The sequence below is a fragment of the Camelus ferus genome, chromosome 17 (assembly GCF_009834535.1).
Source record: "Camelus ferus isolate YT-003-E chromosome 17, BCGSAC_Cfer_1.0, whole genome shotgun sequence".
Lineage (NCBI taxonomy): Eukaryota > Metazoa > Chordata > Mammalia > Artiodactyla > Camelidae > Camelus > Camelus ferus.
In genome coordinates, this window is record NC_045712.1 from 34,507,953 (window position 1) to 34,528,565 (window position 20,613).

Below are 20,613 nucleotides of genomic sequence, written 5' to 3' on the forward strand. Positions count from 1 at the left end.
CAGCTCTTCCCCAAAAGAAGTGGGTCTGTCCCTTCCTCAGCAAGGGGCCAAGGTCACCTAAAAAGGAAATAGCCAACCAGCCACAGCCGTCTGAAGAACTTTGGTATTTCTAAGTTGTAATGGGTTGAATGGTTTGGTACCTCCCACTCCTGGCCCTCTAGAAAGAAATGTCTTCTTGGAACCTGCGACTGTGACTTTATTTAGAAAAGGGGTCTTTGCAGATGTAAGTAAGTTGAAGGTTTTGAGATGCAATCATCCTGGATTATCTGGATGGGCCCTAAGACCCAGAACAAGTGTCCTTCTAAGAGAATAGAAGACACAAATGAGGAGGCCATGTGCAGATAGAGGCAGAGGTAAGTGTGATGCAGCCACAAGCCAAGAGATGCTTGGAGCCACCAGAAGCTGGAAGAGGCAAGGCAGGATTCTCGCTTAGAGCCTTCAGGAAGTCCACAGCCCTGTCAGCACCTTGATTTCTGACTTCCAGCCTCCAGAGTAGGAGAGAATCCATTTTTATTGCTTTAAGCCACTCAGGTTGTGGTAGTTTGTTAGATTAGCCCTGGGAAACTAACACACTAGTCAAAGGAAGATACAGCTCCTCTGACCTGGACATTCTCGCACAGCTAAGCCAGGAAACGCATACACACAGGCTCACAGCTGCACTGTGGTAACAACTGACAGCCTCAGTGTCTACTAACAGTCGAAGGGAAAAACCGCGGTACATGCAAACTCTGGAGTTCCAACTCCAGCTGCACAACAGACACGCCTCACAGTGCAGGGAGAACAAATCATAAAATACGCAGCACAACGCCATTCCGCGGAAACCTCGGAAACAGGCAAAGTGAAACACACCGTTTAGGGATTCGTGTATGTGGTAAAACTTTAAAAAGCAAGCGAGGAAAGAATCCTCTCAAGTCAGGGCAGTGGTTTCCACCCAAGATTGAACAATAGGACCCCTTCCAGAGCTTTTAAAAAAGATTTGATGCCAGAGTCTCCATCTAGACTGTTAAACCAGCATCTTTGGGGTGGGGGCGTGGGGAGTTTTTTCTTTAGCTTCCTGAATGGGCAAGGGAGGGGGTTCTAATGTAGGGCCAGGGTTGAGAACTGCTGTTTGTTAAGAGAGGAGAAGGATGCTTCTGCTTTGTGTACTGAGTGATGGTTACGTGAGTGTCATCTTTTTTTGCAGGGGGTGGGGAGTGTCAGCCCCAGATTTAACATCTTCACTTACATGAGGTCCTGAGAGTGGTCAAATCCATAGGGACAAAGGAGAATGGTAGCCTCTAGGAGCTGGGGGTGGAGGGGGAGTGGGGAGTTAGTGTTTAATGGGGACAGTCTCAGTTCTGCAAGATGAAAAGAGTTCTGGAGATGGATGGTGGTGATGGTTGCATGACAGTGTGAATGTACTTAATGCCACTGACCTGTACACATAAAAATGGTTAAGATGGTACATTTTGTTACAATTTTAAAATCTAACATTTTCTCTTAGCCAGCATTGGGACAGAAACAGCCAACTTTAACAACCACATATTGAACTCAGCAGAAAGCACGGTCCATGATAAACATTTACTTTCTCAGCAAATCCTCAAAACGATACTATGAGGTAGGTACTTTTATTATCTCAAGTCCAGAGAGGTAAAGTCATGTGCCCAACACCACACAGCAGGTGACCTGGCCAGGATGCGATCTTAGGTTTGTCCAATGCCAGAGCCCAGGATCTCACCATGGCCTTACTGCGTGTTGGGCACTGACCTCACTTCTCCTCAGGCCTGACCACAGCCCATCCTCCCACCGCCCCCCACTGCCTTCCAGTGGGAACAGCAAGAAGAGAAGGGGGGCTATTGGTAGTGGAGCCCCAGGCACTGCAGGGTCCTGGAGAAGTAAGAGGGCAGAGGTGCCAGAAGCTCGATGGGTGCATCCTGGGGCCTGGTGCCCGGGAGGTGGAGACGATGCAGGTGGAGGTGCAGGGGCAGCTGGGCAGCCTGGGAGGGGGTCAGGCGGAGGCGTCTGAGGAGGGCTTCATCCAGGACCTGGGACGGGAGAGACATGTCAGCATTCAGCCAGGTGAGTTGCCAGCATCTCAGAGCAAACTGCAAGGGAGGCAAGTACTTCCTCCCTCTGTCCACATCCATGTTCTTCATCGCCTCTGTCCACACACACCCACACACACACTCATTATGGCAGGGACTGGCTCGGGGTTCACCAAATCCGCCTCCTGAGCATTTGGCTAAACTCCATCCCCCTGCCCCTCTCACAGGTTGGTGAGGCCATGTGACTGAGCTTGCAACGGAACGGAAGTGCAGGTAGGTATGGCACTCCCAGACCTGGCCTGAGGAAACCTCCCACATGAGCCTGCCCTGTCTCTCCTCATCTGCTGTCTGGACAGCAACAACCTGCGTCCCCACGTGACTGCTTGGAGCAAAGCCCATCCCTACCCCACCCCCAGTGACTGGACTTACATGGAAGGAAATTATTGTGTTAATAAGACCATGGAACTTGGGGTTATTCTGTTAGAACAGCTAGAGTTACCCAAATACACAACCTCTCTTAGCCCTTGTACCAAAAAGAATGGCAGACTTAGAAGGGCCTTTAGAAATCAGCCAGTACAACTTCCTTATTGAACAGATGGGCAGATGCAACTTAAGAGAGGGAGTGTCACTTGCTCAAGGCCACACAGCATGACAGAGCTACACATAGCCTTGGACGCCCAAGCTGCATGGCTAGTGTCTAGAGATGCTGTGCATCCCCTTGCCCACCCCACTCCCATAAGGCAGCAGGCAGCGGCGCTTGAGTACCTGTCTTCGGGGCTTGGTGCTCTCGGCTGGCAGCAGAAAGCGCTGGCCCAGGACAGTGCCCACGCGGGCAGAGTATGTGTGGTCCCCAAGCACAGGGCAGAGCTCTAGTACCATGTGCACCGGCAGCTGGCTGGGAAACACTGGAGGACAGGAGAGATGGACAGATGGCAGGCAGTGACTCTGTCTGTCCCACCCAGTATTGTCCCTCCCCTTTCTTCTGGGGAAGTGCCACCCCATTCTCAGATCATGTTAAACAACATGTGAGTGAGGCGGACGCTGCCGCCCCTGCCTCTGGAGCGGGATGCATGACCAACTCTGGACAGGCAGGGCTGTCAATCCACCGGCCCTGCGGGGTTCATTCATGAAGAGACGCAGCCCTGAATTTATCGTGATGCTACCCGGAATGAGGAACGCTTCTGCCAGGGTGCGACACTGGTGGGGTGTGAGCATGGAGCTGCTGCGTGTCTGCCGCCCCAGCCTCCATGGGGCAGAGCCTGTGGGAGGAAGAAGCCAGCACGCGAGAGACAAGAAGAGATGCAGAAAAAGCTTCCTGGTGACGTCCTCTGAGCCTCCGGATACAGCCAGACCTGAACTTTTAAGTTATGTGAGCCAATAAATTCCCTTTTTTGGCTTACACCAACTTGAACTGGTTTGGGGAAACTTACATGGTATGAAATACTTCACGTATGTGAAAATACAGCCAATGGGTAGGTTAACCTGGTGGATTAGATCCAACTGAAGAGAAACCTACTCACCTGGAAGACAGATCTAAAGATTACCCAGAATCCAGCGGGGAGGGTAATCAGCCAGTACAGCTCAGGGGCGGGCGCATGCTTAGCATGTGTGAGGTGCTGGGTTCAGTCCTCAGCACCTCCATTAAAAAACTTAAAAAAAAAAAAAAATCAAGGACCACCCTACACCAAAAGAAAGAAGATTATCCCAAATACAGCAGAGATTAAAAAAAAAAAAAAGGTGAAAAGAGATAGTGAGTAGACGGAGAAGGTCAGGGTCAGACCTGTCAGACATTCAAAAGGAGAGACCAGGGAATGCGAGAGGCACAACATTTGAAGAGAGAACATTCCAGGACTGATGGAGCACAGTCAGCTACAGATTCGGGAGGCGTCATGAATCCCAAGCAAGACAGATAAAACTAAACCCACACACTTAGATTCAGCATAATCAACCTACAGAACACCAAAGGCAAAAAGAGGATCCTGAGATCAATAACTAAGAGGAAAATATTTAACTGCAACGGGGTGACCGTCAGGCGGACAGCAGAAGTGTGGCCTCCTTGGCTGGAGCTGGTCACACACACCCTTACGGTCCATCAGGTGTTCCCCAGGCTGCCGCCGAAACCACCACCTTCCTCCCACCCTCTGCCTCCCCCAGCCAAATACAGCTGTCAAGTCTGGCTGGGGCCCCAGACCCACCTGTCAGTGGCTGCAGCTGGACCAGGGCACAGCCAGAGCTTGTGGCCACTACACGGAAGTGGCTGATGGTTTTCTTGACACCTTCCAGGATGTCCTTTCGGGATGGGGACTTCACTGGAACTACCTGTAGGGTCAGCCCCCAAGAATGAACACGCTTCACACACACCTGGGAGCTACCCCCAGATCCTCCCTGCTCCCAACAGACTCAGGACAGGGCCACAGAATAGGCAGTGGTCACTCCAGGGAACTGGAGGGCCAGCCACCCCAAGTTCTATACCCTTGACTCCTCAGTAGGGGTAATATGTCTCCTCTTCCCACCCAGACCCTGACTCACAAGATTGACCCCATCCATGTGTTCCAGTTTCAGAGCTGCTCGGATCTTCCCCTCAGAAGTAGCGGGGATCCCATCAGTGACGGCACTGAGAAAGAGGCAGGAGGAGGTCGCCGAGTGGCTTGCTGGAACCTCCCCACTGCCCTGGAACCTCCCAACTCCTCTCACCAGTAGGTGGCTGTGGGTCTCCCAGCTCTCTGTGAGTGGGTGAAGAACTTCTGGAGGCGGCTTGCTGTCTGGGGACAACTGGAGAGGAGTACGAGTCCAGAGGTCTCCCTGGAGGAGGGAGACAAATCACAAGTTTAAATCACTTGGGTTCACCCACAAAAAAAGGAGCCGCCCCCCCCCCCCGGAAGAAACACTGCTCTGCTTAAGGCAGTAACACCAGGACTATAACCCAGACGTCTTCCTGAGAAACAAGTAAGTCTTCCCCGTGTCTGATAATAAGATTGCCTAGCTTAAATGTGTTTCTCATTTTTGCCCTGGCCCCCAGGGAGTTCAGGGCCAAATAACAATTACCACCAGTTGCTGAGTGTCTCCCACGTGCTAGGCACTCTATTATATCCCCACAAACGAGCCCATGAGTTCACAGAACTGCAAAGACATGTCATTTCAAGCACCATCTCTAACTGATGGCAGTTAGAGGAAAGAACATCATGGATCAATCAGCAGTGCCTGCCAGGAGTATGGGGTTGGAGACGTGACCACACACTGAGCATACGTATTATTAGTTCCATTTTATGATTAAGGAAACTGAGGCTCAGTGAGGGTTCATGCTTTACCTAAGATTACAGTTTGTGCAGAAGGATTTGAACCCAGATCTGTCCACTTCCTCCTTTTCCTTGTATCCCACCTCTGTGATCCCACACCAAACCATGGAAAATGTCTGTTTATTCCCAAGCAGCTATGCCCCCATCCCAGATAGGTAGGCATCCTCCTGCCTTCTTATCACCCCTACCACTTACTTCCCCGATGCTCGGACAACCTGGAGCTCCTTCTCCCCGAGCCCCAGGGACTGGCTCAGCTCCGGTAGCACTGAGAGCAACGTCAGCTCTCCTGGTTTTCCTGGGGAAGAAAAAAAAGAAGAAGAAAAAGGACAAGTTGCTCCCAGAGGCAACTGTATCCCACTATCCCGTCTCTTCACTACTTCCTTCCTTAGAGACATCAAAACCCCATTGACTGTGTCTCCTTCCCTTCCGCATACCTGTCACTGGCAGACCCTGTGGCTTGTTCAACGTCACCAGAGGTCCTGAAACATGTATTACATAAATATCAGCAACAGCAAAAGCAGTACTTTACAAAGGACTTTCTCATTTCATATTATCATGTGGTCCCACTATACCTCTCAGACATGAGTTATCAACCACACCCTGAACTGAACTTACTGTCTCTTTTTAAACTTGCTGCCTGCCACCTCAGGGCCCTTGCACTTGCTGTTTCCTCTCCCCTAGGTTTTCACATGGCTGGCTCTTCAAGTGTCACCATCACAAAGAGGCCTGACTCCTCAATCTACTGTCTGCTCCCCTCCTGCAGTTCCTCACCATGGTAACACCCTGTTTTAATCATAGCCCTCATCACTAGTAAGTACCTTGATCATTTATTTCCTGGTTAATCATTTTCTCCCACTGAAATGGGATTACAAACTGACTACAGAGCCTAGATATGACTCCAAAGCCTCAATAATCACTTTATTGGGGGCAATTCCCATTATAGAGTGCCTACTATATGCAAAGTTCATCTCTCCCCAACTCTCCCATCCCACACCCCGTTCCCCATGATGCAGAGGCACAGAGAGATTATGTGCCTGGTCCCAGCTCCCAGGATTTGACCCCAAAGGCTTTAGGAGGGAGCCCAGCCAAGTCCCCAGGAGGGTCAGGTGAAGACCGCGCCCCTTCTGGGTCTCTGCAGCTGTCCCTCCCACCTCTCACCTTTTTGGTCCACTACAGCTACCTTCAGTACGTCAACCAGCTCCTCCCGACTGAGGCTCTCTGGCCGCAGCAGCCCCGGGAAAGGCTGGTTCCCCACGGGTCGGAACCATTTGCTGGAGCCTCGAGGTTGCAGCTGATGCCTGGAAAAGGTAGGGTAAGTAACAGGGGAGTCACTGCTTCCCGACGTGCCGCCCATTCTTAACTCCACACATCTCTTCCCAAATCCCGCAGCCTCCTACAGATGCTTCGGAAAGCCCTGGTTGAGCTTCCCGAAGACTCAGGTTCGACTGGCCCCATTGCACAGAGGAGAGAGTTGGGGCTAAGAGAGGCCAACTGACTAGTTTAGGGTCACACAGCAGAGCTGGATTAGAACCCCTGTCTTCCTAACTCCAGATTCCGCATGCACCCTCTCCCGGCCCAGTCTCCCTCCTATTTGAAGGGAGAGGTAGGTAATCACCGGGCCTTGGTGCCAAAGCCTGCAGTCTCGGGCGCTACGTGGACCCGGGGACCTCGCCGCCAGCCACCCAAGACTTGGCCCAAAACACGGCAGCCACCCATCTCCGGTGCGAGGGTAGTGCGCATGTGTCCAGGAGGGCAGCCGTCCCGCCCCCGCTCGCCCATAGGGCGCCGATTGGCCAGATTGACTGTCAATCGGAAGAGCAATGCTTAGAGTGGTGAGAAGGCGGAGCTTTGCTTTCGCCCGGGAAGGAAACGCGTAAATTCACGTCGCGCTTTGGAGAACCTAAGGGACAGAGTCAAGGAGTCATGTACTTAGGATCAGAGGACCTGTCTTAGGACATAACCAGGACAAAAAGTCAAGGCTTTCGATTACCATTGCAATTCTTAGGAACCTTCTGATTTCAAAATACCACCGTTGTGCACAATTTTGTAAGGCAAGTTGGAGAAAAACAAAAGCAAAACCAAAACAAATCTCAAAACCCGAAACGTAAATTTTTCTTTGATTAGATCTATAGAGGATATAAATCTGATACAACAGCAGTGTTTGAATGCTAACTCTATGCTGGTCCTTGGCGTCTGTGAGCTGGAGACACATTAACAAGACTTGCCCTACTCACAAGAAGTTCACCGTTAAGATCACGGCAGCACAACCCACCTTGCTAACGCTGTGGAAGTACTGAGAGAGAACTAGGAGCCCGGTGAAATCAGAGAAAGCTCCCCAGCATGGGTTGTGATCGACGTGCTGTGAAGAATTAATAGAAATTCACCTGGAGGAAACGGTGAGGGGAGGAGGGGCGGCAGAGGGAGACAGCAAGAGGAGAAATAAGACGTTAAGTACAAAAAAGGCAAAGAACAAAATGGGTTCTATCCTGAAATTACAGCTATAGAAAGCTCATATGCAACCTGTGTATTATTTCGTTTGTTTACTAAGAAAGTGATAACTTTCAGTTCATTGTTTGCTGTAGTGAAAGACTGCAGAAAAACCAACATTCATTGCAGAGGAGTGGCTAAGTCAATTGTAGCACATACATATGCCGCCGTGAATTCAACAACCTGTCCGTCTACAAGTGCTGATGTGAATCAATCTCCAGAATATATTAAATCAAAAAAACAAAGTGAAGGGCAGTGTGACTAGAATATGCATATGTGTGTGCAAGTGATTTATATGTATTTATTGTATTTATATACATCTGCATTTCTGAAAGGACACTCAGAAATGATGGTTGCTTCCAGAGAAGGAATCAGAAGTGAAAATGTGAATAACAACTAATTATTTTTACTCTTTGGGACTGCTTAAATTTTTTTTACCTTATTGATATATTTCTTCTTCGCACACACGCATACTCCTAGTTTAAAAATCTAAGCCCTATATAAAACTGTACCGTTCATAAAAAAAAAGTTTAGTAACTTTTCTTAATTCAGTTTGCTAATTTTTTTTATTGAAGTAGTCAGTTACAATGTGTCAATTTCTAGTGTACAGCACAAAAATCTTTTTAAATAATAAAAATAAGTGGAAATAAATGCTGTAAAAGACTGTGTGATTCTATTTACATGACATTTTAGAAAGGGCAAACTGTATTGGGGGAAAAAAAAATCAGTGGTTGCCAAGGGACGAGGATTGACTAGAAAGGGGCATAAGGACAGGGATGAACCTGGAGATTGTCATTCTAAGTGAAGTAAGCCAGAAAGAGAAAGAAAAATCCATATATCACTCATATGTGGAACCTAAAAAAAGGAAAAAAGAAGACACTAATAAGCTCATCTACAAAACAGAAACAGACTAGCAGACATAGTAAACAGTCTTATGGTTACCGGGGGAAAGGGAGTGGGAAGGGATAAATTTAGGAGTTTGAGATTTGAAAATGTTAGCCACTATGCATAAAAATAGATTTTTAAAAAGTTTCTTTTGTATAGCACAAGGAACTATATTCAATATCTTGTAATAACCTTTAATGGAAAAAAATATGAAAACAAATATATGTATGGATATGCATGACTGGGACATTGTGCTATACACCAAAAATTGACACATTGTAATTGACTGTACTTCAATTAAAAAAAAAGAAAGGGGCGTAAGGGAACTTTATGGTGTGCTGGAAATAGTGGTTACATAACTGCATAAGTTTGCCGAAACTTATTGAACTGTATACCTTAGAAGGGTAGATTTATTGTATGTAAATTATACCTCAAGAGACTTAATTTTTTTAATTCAAAGATTTAAATGATCAATTTTTATATAGTGCAAAATTCAGACAAGTCAGCAGAAATATGGCAAAAATACAAGTTATTATATCTTGTTTTGCACTTGAACGTTACTGAGCTTTGTTGCAAGGCCCCACAATATTTTAGAACTCCTCTTCTGAAAGGTCTCCTATGCGTTCATAATTTGCAGCTTGAGCAAAGCTGGCAAGACTAAGGCAGGACACAGCTTACCTTGCCTACAGCAGACTGTTCCTCCACTGGCCATGCTTGGCCCTAGGTTAGTCATTCCTCCACTTAGACTGGCCCTGCTGTGGCTTGAGTTCCCTTGCTCTTTGGAATTTTCCACACATTCCAGCTTCATCAAAGACTGCCCTCTCCTGTTCACTGCCCACAGCTGATGTGACTCCATGAACCTTCTAGAAAAAAAGGAAGAACCTCATTTTCCCTGGGCTGGGAGGGCTCAGTGCCAAGAGACAGCCATCACTCCTTCAAGACCCACGTGTGAAACTCAGAATGTCAGAAGGAGGGCAAGTTGAAACAAATTCCAAGCTTCGGCCACCCTCCAGCTCAACTCAGTTTATAACTAACTTCACAGGAGAAGTAGGCCATAGCTTCAGCCAAGGTTGAATGGGAATAGCTTCTTTGCTGACGCAAACATCATGTCTTCATGCCAGAAGGCCCACCCTGTGGACCAGGACAGCACTGAGCCAGCCCTCATGTAACTGCGTGAGCAGGAAAGCCCAGAATAGAAATGTTCTTTGCTGGCTCTGACAGTTCCTCCCACTCATGGCTACAGTGGATGGGTCAGCTGTCAGAAATAACCCTCTAGACTCTAGCTTTGGTAACATAGGCCTTTGTCTTAGTATTTAATAAACCCAACTAGGCTTTCTAGTTAGAAATGACATATTTTTTAATCTGAGAGTCACCGACTAAAGCACAGTCACCTACAAACTTTGCCTTTTCATGCTTGTCTTTTGGCTTTGTCTGTTGTTGAAAAATGCCAGCTCACACTGATGAGAAACTAACACTTTGTGGCTACCTAACAGCTCGTTTTGAAATCCTTGGATTGGGAGTTCTGAACACGAAAGAAAAGCTGTTTGACAGGCTAGGGAAGCACTGATGGAAAACTGCAGTATAGCTTGACCGCCTAAACACTGAAAAGCTTGTAATAAAATGTGACGCTGAGAAACTAGAAGACTGCCTTCATCCCACCCTCCCAATCAGAGCCCTTCTGGTAGGCAAGTTTATTTTGGAAATTGTCATTCACTGTATTGGTTACATGGTCTGCTCAAGTCTTAGATTAAGCAGACGTTAGTTTCAGAATCAACTGCAATTTTTTTTTTTTTTGGTAGAAGAAATGCTGTTTCCTATAATCCTGCATGATGGAGAATGGTTGACAATAAAGTCTGTCTTCCCTTAGACCTTTCCAGCCTTCCAGATGGAACCCCACCCTCACCTTGTAAAGAACAGAAGCAAAGAAGATGTATCAACCTAAATCATTTATTGCGAACTCTGATGTCACACATTCGTAGGCTTGACAATTGACTCGGGAGCATTTGGGACGGGAGGCCAGGAGGCATGCGGTGGAATGAAAGAACAGCGCGTGCAGACAGGTTGCTGAGGGGCAGACTTCATGCCGTAGCCTGCTGGTGCCCAGTCTAGTCCTTGGCTGGGCTTTCACTGCAGTATCTTCAGACGGTTCGGGATGAGGGACAGGCTGTTGTCCCTGGGGGGCTGCCCTCCCTCTGTGGCGTCCAGGAGCTGCCGAAGGTAACAGGAGGTGCCAAGCAGCATGTGGCCTGTGGCCTGCATGCTGAAGAGGACCCAGCGAAGAGCTTCCCTGGGTGGAATGAGAAGGCACTAGGGTCAAACCACGAAGAAAACCGCTTCCTGTGTCCCCTAAAGGGCTGCTCCCACGTGCTGTCTTCATACTTTTATAAATTACAGAGTGATGTGCAAATGGACCAGACGCTGCCTTCCTTCAGCAAATGCTCTATGAGGGAACTCGCAGTGGTACTTTAATTCAGATGTCCACAACCTCCCTATTCTCATGCAAAATTCAAGCTCATTTAATAAGGCCTCTTGTCAGGAGGGGATGCCTCAGTGGTAGAGTGAGTGCTTAGCATGCACGAGGTCCTAGGTTCAATCTCCAGTACCTCCATTAAAAATAGACCTGTGTATATGTCCATGTATGACTGAAAAATTATGCTGAACACTGGAATTTGACACAACATTGTAAAATGATTATAAATCAATAAAAAATGTTAAAAATTTTTAAAAAAATAAATAGACCTAATTACCTCCCTGACAAAGGAAAAAAAACATTAAAAAAATAGTGTTTAAAAAAAATAATAAGTCCTTTTATTTTTCTCATCCTACTTTGGACTGGCCTGATTGATTGACATCACATGACCCTGCCTTTCACCACCTCTGTGCTGGACTCCGAGGCCCTTCCGAGGCGTTTGCAGTCTAGCTAATTTTCAGAGTGCTGGTCGTGAAGCTCTCCAGTGTCGCAGTGCACTGAGAACGGAACTTGAATCAGACAGGGCTGAGTTTTGATCCAGTCTCATAAGCTGGGTGAACCTTGGCAAACTGCTATAGTTCTGAGCCTCAGCTTACTCATCTGTAAAATGAGATCATGCCACTGTGGTCGCACGGGGGGTTAGGGAGGCTGAAATAACGTCAATCACTTAACCCAGGGCCTGATGTGTAGAAGAGCAGGGAAATATGGGGTCAAGAATAGCTGGTTGAATGCTTGTCTGTTTAACCGAATTCTTACCCAAATCTGTTTAAAAGAAATGGGTGAGGGTATCTAGTCCTAGGGGGGACCAGGGAGAAGAAAACAAAAGGAAAATAAATCCTTCCCGGCTGATGTTAAAACTTGTCTTCCATTAACCTTCATTCAATAAATAAACTTGTGACTGAGGTGAAGTGGGGCAGAAAAACAATTAGAAGATTATAAACATCTCTACATGAAAATAATTTAAAAATGTAAAGGCTATCCTTGAGAAGTATAGCTGTTTCTCAAATTAGACTGAGACTTCAAACCAGCTGTCCAGACTTAAGTGGGAATGACATTCTGACACGTGCTACAATATGGATGAAACTTGAAAACATTATCTAAGTGATATAAGCCAGACACTAGAGGGCAAGTGTTGTATGAGCTACCTAGAGCAGGAAAATTAACAGAGACAAAAAGTAGAACAGAGGTTAGCAGGGCTGGGGGGAGGGGGTGTGGAGAGGTTGCATTTAATGGGTACAGAGTTTCAGTTTGGGATGATGAAAAAGTTCTGGAAATGGATGTACAAATGACCATTGCACAACACTGTGAATGTACTTGATGTCACTTAAAAAAAAAGTGGTTAAATGGTAAATTTTATGTCACGTATATTTTACTACAACTAAAGAAAAAAAAAAAACTTGCCTTCACCACTAAGTCATCCCACTGATTCCAGTTTGCTATTTTTTTTCTTGATACTAATATGTCTACTTTGTTTAGATCTGAGAGTCCCACTTCCCCTAAATGGACTGAGTTTAAAGGCTGAAACTTCTTGCTGTAGATTTTGAAATCTGCAGACTGCTGGGAGCAAGCCCAGATCAAGCCGGGGCAGGATATGGTAGAGGAGGAAAATGAAACATCTAGCCATAGAACGAGGTTCAAGTCTGCATCGAGTGTCGTCTGTGGCAAACAGAACCACTCAGCCTCAGGTCGCTCATTTGCAGATTGGGTACACAGAGAATAAACTCAGAAAGCCGAGGTGGTCTGGTATGCCCTAGCCACGTACATTCTGGCAGAACTCTGGGGACCCAGAGTAGGACATCTCAGAAGCCCCCTGAGAACAAGGATCATATACATTCTTCCACAATTATTTGAATTACTACTGTGTGCCAGCATTCATCAAGGTACTGGAGGCAAGAGAAATTCTTGTTCTGACATCTTATTTATCTCTGTATCTTTAATTTACAGCATAGGACCAGGCACACAGTGAGCACTCAGTAAATAATAAATGAAGCAATCGGGGAGGAGTAGAATCTGTCAGAAGAAGCTGGCAAGAGGCCGTGCTCTGCTACTCCCCAGCTTTGCGGCTTTGGACTAGTTGGATGCCTCTGCTTCAGTGTCTACATCCACCTGATGAGGTAAGAATTGTCTAGACCCCATTGGAGCAGCTGGGTTTGGAAACACTACCATAATAATACTTGTCTGATGATTTAGCATATTCCCATGCTTCCTGTGATGCTCAAAAGTAAAATAAAAAGTTTTTTTTTAAAGTTCATTAGACAATACAAATGACTATTGTCCATAGATATGCAAACTAATTCTGTTCTATGGAAGGACAATCATTTCAACCCTCCCACCCTCATGGAAAAATCCAATTTTGTATTTGTAAGTTTATCTCGGCATTCCTTTTTTTAAAATTGAAGTATAGTTGATTTACAGTGTTGTGTATCTCAGGATTCTTGATGGATCTATATGTAGGTGAGGCTTTTTTTTTTGGTTTTTATTTTCTTTCATTGAAGTATAGTCAGTTTACAATGTTGTGTTAATTTTTGGTGTACAGCATAATGATTCAGTTATACTTCATATATCTATATCTACATATCTATATCTAAATCTGTATCCTTTTCATATTCTTTTTTCACTGTAGGCTATTATAAGGTATTGAATATAGTTCCTGTGCAACACAGTAGGACCTTGCTATTTTTCTATTTTATATATGGTAGTTAGTATCTGTAAATCCCGAACTCCCAATTTATCCCTTCAGTTTCCTCCTTTCCCCTCTTGCTCTGTGTGTCTGTGAGTCTGTTTTGTAAATAAGTTCATTTGTGAGGGTGGGATTTTGAACTGATTGTAACTTCTACTGGTTCTCTCATTAATTAAGTTCAATAAGCTCTTTGACACATGTTCATTTTTTTAAAGGTTGGTTAGAAGACTATTTAGGAAAACTTACTATTTTAGGTGAAAAAAATTGTTGTTCTAGTGGAAAGTAATGAGTAAAGCTAAATAGATCCAGGTTCCACCAGCAGGAGCACATGTACCCCTTTGGCACACACTTCCATAAACTAAAACACAAATTCAGCCGTAAGGTTCTAGACAAATGCTGTCATGCCTTGTCAGAATGAACACCAGTCCCAGGCCCTGGAGGGGCTGAGGTCCCTGTGAAAAGATAGGGCCTCTCCCGTTGCCGTGTACCCACCCTGTCCACACCTAATCCTGATGCACTCACTTCATGATGCGCTTGGCCCTGCAGCAGTGCAGATCGTAGGAAAGGGAGTATGTGCCGTAGAAAGTCGCCTTCACGTTCAGGCAACCAATGAAGTCCTGTGGGTTCACCTTGTACAGGTCGAAGGTTATGCGGGCCACATCGATTTTCCTGGCAGGCTTACGGGAGAGGGGAGGTTGGTACCTAGTGCCCTGCATCAGGACAAGCATGTGTGGTTGGCATCCCTCAAGGCCTTCCCCCAGGCTCCCAGTATTCTCCCCCACAGGTGGAACATCACCTGCTCTGACGGGGGCTGCCATTTCTGCCCCTTATGGAGGACCATGAACATGGTGTCATCTGCCAGGGATTGGAAATACTCTTCTGTCTCTACAGTTGTGCCGTCTTTCTCCAACACCAGGAAGAAAGGCTTGTCTGCCAGCATCATGGTATCCTGGACCTGGAGAATAAGGTAAGTGATGCTTCTGCCATCACATGTAACCATGGAGCTGACATGGGGAAGCCCCACATCACCTTAGCTGCCAGGGAAAGAATGAGTGGGGTGCGGTTTCCAGGATGGGACTGGAACCCAGGGCTCTTGCCTTGGGATCACCATCCAAAGACCCTATATTATGGTATCTCTTGGTATCTGGCTTCATGGTTAATGTTCTAGAATAGTGCTGTCCGATAAAAATATAATGGGAGTCACATATGTAATTTATTATGATATAATTCACATGCTATGAAATTTACTCTTTTAAAGTATACAATCCAGTATTTCTTTAGTATATTCACAAAGTTGTGCAACTCCCACTACTATCTAATTTCAAAACATTTTCAACCCAAAGAGAAACCCAGGACCCGTTAGCAGTCACTCCTCATTGCCCAGCCCTTGGCAACCTCTCCTCTCCTATTTCTATGGGTTTGCCTATTCTGGACATTTCATATAAATGGAATCACACATTATGTGGTCTTTTAATTTTTTTTAATGTGGTCTTTTTAGACTGGCTTCTTTCACTTAACATGTTTTCAAGGTTCATCTAAGTTGCAGCATGATTGTTTACTTTTTATGGCTGACTAATATTCCACTATGTAGACATACCACATTTTTAATCCATTTTTCAACTGATGGATATATGAATTCTTTCTGTTTTTTGAATATAATGAATTATACTGTTATGTACATTCATGTACAAATTTTTGTGTGACACATCTTTTCCATTTTCCTGGTATATACCTAGGAGTGGAATTGCTGAGTCATATAATAACTCTACATTTAACTTTAAGGAACTACCAAACTGTCTTCCAAAGCAGTTGCATGATTTTATAGTCCCACCAGCAACTTGTCCACTTCCTTATGAACACTTGTTATTGTCTTTCACTTTAGCCATTCTAGCAGGATAAAATGTTTTTGATTTGCATTTCCCTAATGATAAATGATGCTGAGTATCTTTTCATGTGTTGTTAGCCATTTGTACATTCTCTGGAGAAGCATCTACTCAAATTCTTTGCCCATTTTCATTTGGTTTTTTCTTTTTATTGAGTTATGAGGGTTCTTTATATATTATTGATACTAGACCCTTATCAGATATGTGACTTGCAAATATTTTATCCCATTCTGTGGGTTATCTTTTCCTTTTTTGTTAGTGACCTTTGATGCACAGAAGTTTTTAATGTTGATAAAGTCTAGTTTTTTTTTCCTCCTTTGGTTATTTGTGCTTTGGTGCCATAGCTAAGAAACCAAGGTTATGAACACTTATGTTTTCTTCTAAGGGCTTTATAGTTTTAGGTTTTTGATACATTTTGAATTAATTTTATACATAGTATGAGGGAAGGATCCAACTTCATTCTTTTGCATTTGGATATCCCATTGTCTCAGCACCATTTGTTGAAAAGATTATTCTTTCTCCATTGAATAGTCTTGGCATCTGGTCAAAAATCAATTGACCATAGATACATGGGTTTATTTCTGGACTCTCAATTCTTTTTTTTAAGTAACTTTATTTATTTATTTTTTATGTCCTTTTTTTATTGAACTAGTCAGTTTACAATGTGTCAATTTCTGGTGTACAGCATAATAACTCAGTCTTACATATACATACATATATTTGTTTTCATATCCTTTTCATTCCAGGTTACTACAAGATATTGAATATAGTTCCCTGTGCTCTACAGTAGAAACTTGTGTATCCATTTTATATACAGTAGTTAGTATCTGCAAATCTCAAACTCCTAGTTTATCCCTTCCTATCCCCTTCCCCTCCCAGTAATCATAAGTTTGTTTTCTATGTCTATGTGGACTCTCAGTTCTGTTTAGTTGATTTGTTGGTATGATGGGCTGAATGATATCCCCCAAAATTCATACTTTGAAGTCCTAATCCCAATACCTCAGAATGTGACTGTATTTAGAGACAGTGTCTTTAAATAAGTAACTAAGTTAAAATGAGAGCATTAGAGTGGGCCCTAATTCAATGTGATTTATAAGAAGGAAAGGTGTCCTTACAAGAAGGAAAGATTAGGACCAGCAGACATACACAGAGGGAGGACCATGTGAACATGGAGATGGCCGTCTACTGTCAAGGAAAGAGGCCTCAGAAGAAACCAACCCTGACAGCACCTTGACCTTAGACTTCTTGTCTCCTCCAGATTTGAGAGAAAATACATTTCTGTTGTTTAAGCTGCCAAACCTGTGGTACTTTGTTATGACAGCCCTAACAAACACAGTGTGTCTGTCCTTATGTCAGAGTCTTGATTGCTGTAGATTCATAGTCAGTTTTAAAATCAGGAAGGGTGAGTCCTCAACCTTTGCCTTTTTTTCATGATTGTTTTGGCTATTCTAGGTCCACTGTATATCTATATAAATTCTAGCATCAGCTTGTCAAAATCTATGAAAAAAGTAGCTGAGATTTTGGTGGGGCTTGCATTGGATCTGTAGATCAAATGGGGAAATATTGTCATCTTAACAATATTAAGGCTTTTAATCTCTGAGCACACTTGTATTTCCATTATTTAGGTCTTCTTTTTTTTCTTTTTTTGGGGGGTGGTAATTAGATTTATTTATTCATTCATTCATTTATTTATTTATTCATTCATTCATTCATTTAATGGAGGTACTGGGGATTAAACCCAGGACCTTGTGCATGCTAAACACACACACTACCACTGAGCTGTACCCTCCCTGCTTCTTGAGGTGTTCAGTTTAACTTCTTTCCATGATGTTGATATTCAAAGTATGTCTTACACTTGTGTTAAATTTATTTTTAAGAATTTTATTCTTATTGGTGCTATTTTCAGTGGAATTTTTTTCTTAATTTCAGGTTAAGATTGTTCATTGCCCATTTATAGAAATACAGCCCATTGGAGCTGCCACTAGAAAGGAAACCTTTTCACCATCTGAGCCGTGAAATCAATCCCTGCTGAACTCCCAGCTCATGACCTGGAGGCCAGAGGCAGCTGTCAGGGCCAGGGCTCAGCCAGGTTCCCCGTGTTGGGCTGTTGGAGGCAGGTCTGTCCCTACCTTGAGGAGGAGGTCCTCGAGACTGTGAGCCACGATGCCCTTCCGCTCACTCCGGTCAGCACTGCTTACTCTGTAGGGTCGGGCCCTGCGGGCCTCGGGGCTGGGCTTCGGCACCAGCTGCTGGGTCACCACCGAGGTGCTCACGGCCACACATCTGGGGGCGGTTTGGAGCATCAGAATGAGCTATGTGCTGCCTCCCAGCCCTCAGCCCACAGCAGGGTAACTCAATCCCCGAGCCCTCTAGGCTGACTCATCATATTCCTCCCCGCCCCACCCACCAAGCCTGCTCTAGATAGTATTCCTCAAACGCCTGCTAGATAGTAAACCTTCGTGGACACATACCAGTCCCCGGGGCATCTTGTTAAAATGTAGCTTCTGATTCAGTAGGTCTGGGTGCGGTCTGGGGTTCCATGTCTAATGAGCTCCCACGTCATATTGATACAGCTGCTTCTCAGGCCATGGGAAGCAGCAAGGTGAAGGAAGACCATCCCACATTTGCCCAGATTGCACCTTCCTCCCTTGGCCTCATTCTTCTCACTCATAAGGGGAAAGGAAGTGGCAAAGCTGAGGTCAAAGAAGACAGTTTGGAATTCTGAGATACACGATGTTGAACTAAAGGAGTGGAGGGGACCTAGGTTTTGGAGTCAGGCAGACTCAAGTTCGATCCTGGCTCCTCTGCCCATTTGCTAGGTGATTGAGAGTGCCCACCCTGTGCCTCAGTTTCTCCATCTGTTAATTTGATGTAATAATCCCCACTTCCTGAAGTTGTGAGGTTTAAGTGAGAGGAAGAATGAAAGCACCCAGCAGTGTCTACCTCTTTCGACTCAGTGTGTGATATGGGGTGAGGGAGTGGCAGCGGCATTAACAACCCCCCGGGGGCTTGTGGGAAGGGCAGCAGCTCAGGTCCCACTCCAGACCTCCTGAATCAGCATCTGCATTTTAACAAGATGCCCAGGTGACTTACGTGCCCACTGACATTTGAGAAGGCTTGTCCTACAGCTCACGGTGGATCCCCATCCCTTCCATCCTTGGCCCCTCTCACCTGGAGAGGGACTTAGGGTAGAGGAGGCTGAGGGACTTCATGGCGTATTCCATCCTCGTCAGCTGGACAGTGTTGGGCCTGGGAAGGAAGGAGAAACAGCTCAGTAGGTTGGAACCGGAGGCTTCCATCTCATCTTTTGACACAGTGCAACCCCACCCCCATCCAGCAAGCCTCCACTTTGGTCTCCCCTCTCAGATATCCCCCAGCCCTTCTCCACTGTGACCCAGCTCAGCCCCTTCAGCAGCCGCTCCTCCCTCCGCGGCACTACTCACTCCATGTTTCTCTGGCCCTGGCTCTGGTCACACCGAGCAGGGACCCCAAGTCAGGACTGAAGAGGCCCTGCCTGGCTAGTTCCTGTTCTTAGGGGCAGAGTCCACTTTACGCTGGCAGAAGGCGAGTCACACCACCTCACACTGCAGGGGACCTTCCCTCCCATAAGCCTGCTCTCTCCAGCGGGTCCTTGAGCAATCGGAACCCCTCCTGAGGCTTCCCACTGACCAAAGGGACTTTGTACCACGATGGAATCATCTTTGTCTGTTCTCTTGAATACCAAAGCTGCTAGCCCCATGTGGTTACTGAGCACTTGAAGTGTGGTTAGTACAGCGGAGGAGCTGGATTTTCTATTTTATTTAGTGTTAACTAATTTAAACTTACACAGCCGCGGTGGCACAGGGCGGCTGGCAACCCTCCTGGACGGCGCAGCTCTAATCGATACTCCTGGGCTGCCCGCTGCTCCTTCTCTCCGAGCAGAAAGCCCGAGTTTCACTGCTTTCCGCTGCTCCGAAAGCCTTCTCAGACCGCTCACAGCATTCCCCCTTCATCCTGCTCTTCCTGCTTGCTTGCCAAGTGTGCCTCGGTGTCCGTTTCTGCCCTAGCCCCCCACCCGCCCTTTCCCTGGGCCTCGCTCTGAGATGTTCTCCCTTTCCCAGCCGCAACGCAGAGCAGGGGGTTCAGGGAACGCATGGAACACAGCCCCCTCCCCAATCTTCCCTTCTGACCGTGCAGTGGACTCCCCGGGCCAGCCTGTCTTCAGCCTCACTCCTCACTCCTGATAGCACAACTTGAAAAAGTGCCACCTCACCTGTTCTCCAGGAGCCAGGAAAAACAAAACAAAACAAACAAGCGAAAAATCCCCCCTACACACAAAACCTGGCCCAGAATAAAAAACTCCTTACCTCCCCCTCACAGCCTCCTAACCTCCTTCCACTTCTGCCCTGCTCAGCCCAGCCCTCTGTCCATTTTATTTCCAGCTCCCAAGGCAGCCCCTCCCCTGCCTTCAGCCCCAGCTGGAAAAGAGTGTGGGCAGTGAGTGTCCAGCTCTCACCCTTGGGATTTCTAAGCAGCCTAACTTCCAGAAAAAGCCAGAAAGGAGGGGAGGAGGCATGTTTTGAAAGCTTTGGGGCAGGGTATGCCCAGGACGTGGTATTGGGCACAGAGGGCACAGGAAACAGGATTTTGTGGATTGTGGTCCCAGTTCTACCCATGTTAGCTGTTTGAGTGTGGACAAGTTCCCTTAATGTCCTTGAGCCCCAGTTTCTCTCACTTGTGCAACAGGATAATGATTCCTGTGTTAAAGGACTGAGGTAGGATTCATAATAATATAAGTAAAGGGCTTTGTTGGGGAGGGTGTAGCTCAGTGGTAGACAGCTTGCCTAACATGCATGAGGTCCTGGGTTTAATCCCTAGTATCTCCATCAAGATGAGTAAATAAACCTAA

At 46.0% G+C, this 20,613-nt stretch overlaps 2 protein-coding genes and 1 long non-coding RNA gene across 13 annotated transcripts in view; 1 reads left to right on the forward strand and 2 right to left on the reverse strand.

The window, feature by feature from the left end:
- The first annotated feature begins 3 nt into the window (after positions 1–3).
- LOC106729266 lies at positions 4–13,739 on the forward strand. Of its 6 annotated transcripts, none has more exons than XR_004312274.1 (7): positions 4–353; positions 1,484–1,597; positions 2,252–2,297; positions 4,581–4,970; positions 6,002–6,130; positions 6,497–6,627; positions 13,107–13,739. It is a non-coding gene; the product is annotated as an uncharacterized LOC106729266 (long non-coding RNA). The 6 variants fall into 6 exon arrangements; XR_004312271.1 differs by having other exon boundaries at positions 6,002–6,095; positions 6,497–6,632; XR_001365650.2 differs by having other exon boundaries at positions 6,002–6,095.
- Positions 1,546–7,095, reverse strand: RPUSD3 (RNA pseudouridine synthase D3). Of its 2 annotated transcripts, XM_006173339.3 has the most exons (9): positions 6,936–7,095; positions 6,479–6,618; positions 5,755–5,799; positions 5,516–5,615; positions 4,719–4,826; positions 4,554–4,638; positions 4,220–4,343; positions 2,790–2,929; positions 1,546–2,024 (listed from the first exon to the last, which is right to left on the reverse strand). In XM_006173339.3, exons 1-9 carry the CDS (start codon positions 7,058–7,060, stop codon positions 1,833–1,835), a joined length of 1,059 nt encoding a protein of 352 aa, XP_006173401.1. In that variant the 5' UTR covers positions 7,061–7,095; the 3' UTR covers positions 1,546–1,832. The 2 variants fall into 2 exon arrangements, with proteins under 2 accessions (XP_006173401.1, XP_032314827.1); XM_032458936.1 differs by lacking the exon at positions 5,755–5,799 and having other exon boundaries at positions 1,592–2,024.
- CIDEC (cell death inducing DFFA like effector c) overlaps positions 10,780–20,613 on the reverse strand; it is a 25,558-nt gene continuing 15,724 nt past the window's right edge. Inside the window, exons 1-6 of one of the 5 annotated variants that reach the window (XM_014557043.2) lie at positions 20,072–20,152; positions 18,897–18,974; positions 17,855–18,008; positions 14,639–14,797; positions 14,365–14,552; positions 10,780–10,979 (exon numbers count right to left, since the gene is read on the reverse strand). In XM_014557043.2, the coding sequence (XP_014412529.1) occupies positions 10,817–10,979; positions 14,365–14,552; positions 14,639–14,797; positions 17,855–18,008; positions 18,897–18,949 (717 nt within the window). In that variant the 5' untranslated portion in view covers positions 18,950–18,974; positions 20,072–20,152 and the 3' untranslated portion in view covers positions 10,780–10,816. The other 4 variants (XM_014557046.2, XM_006173338.3, XM_032458938.1 and 1 more) reach the window with 4 other exon arrangements.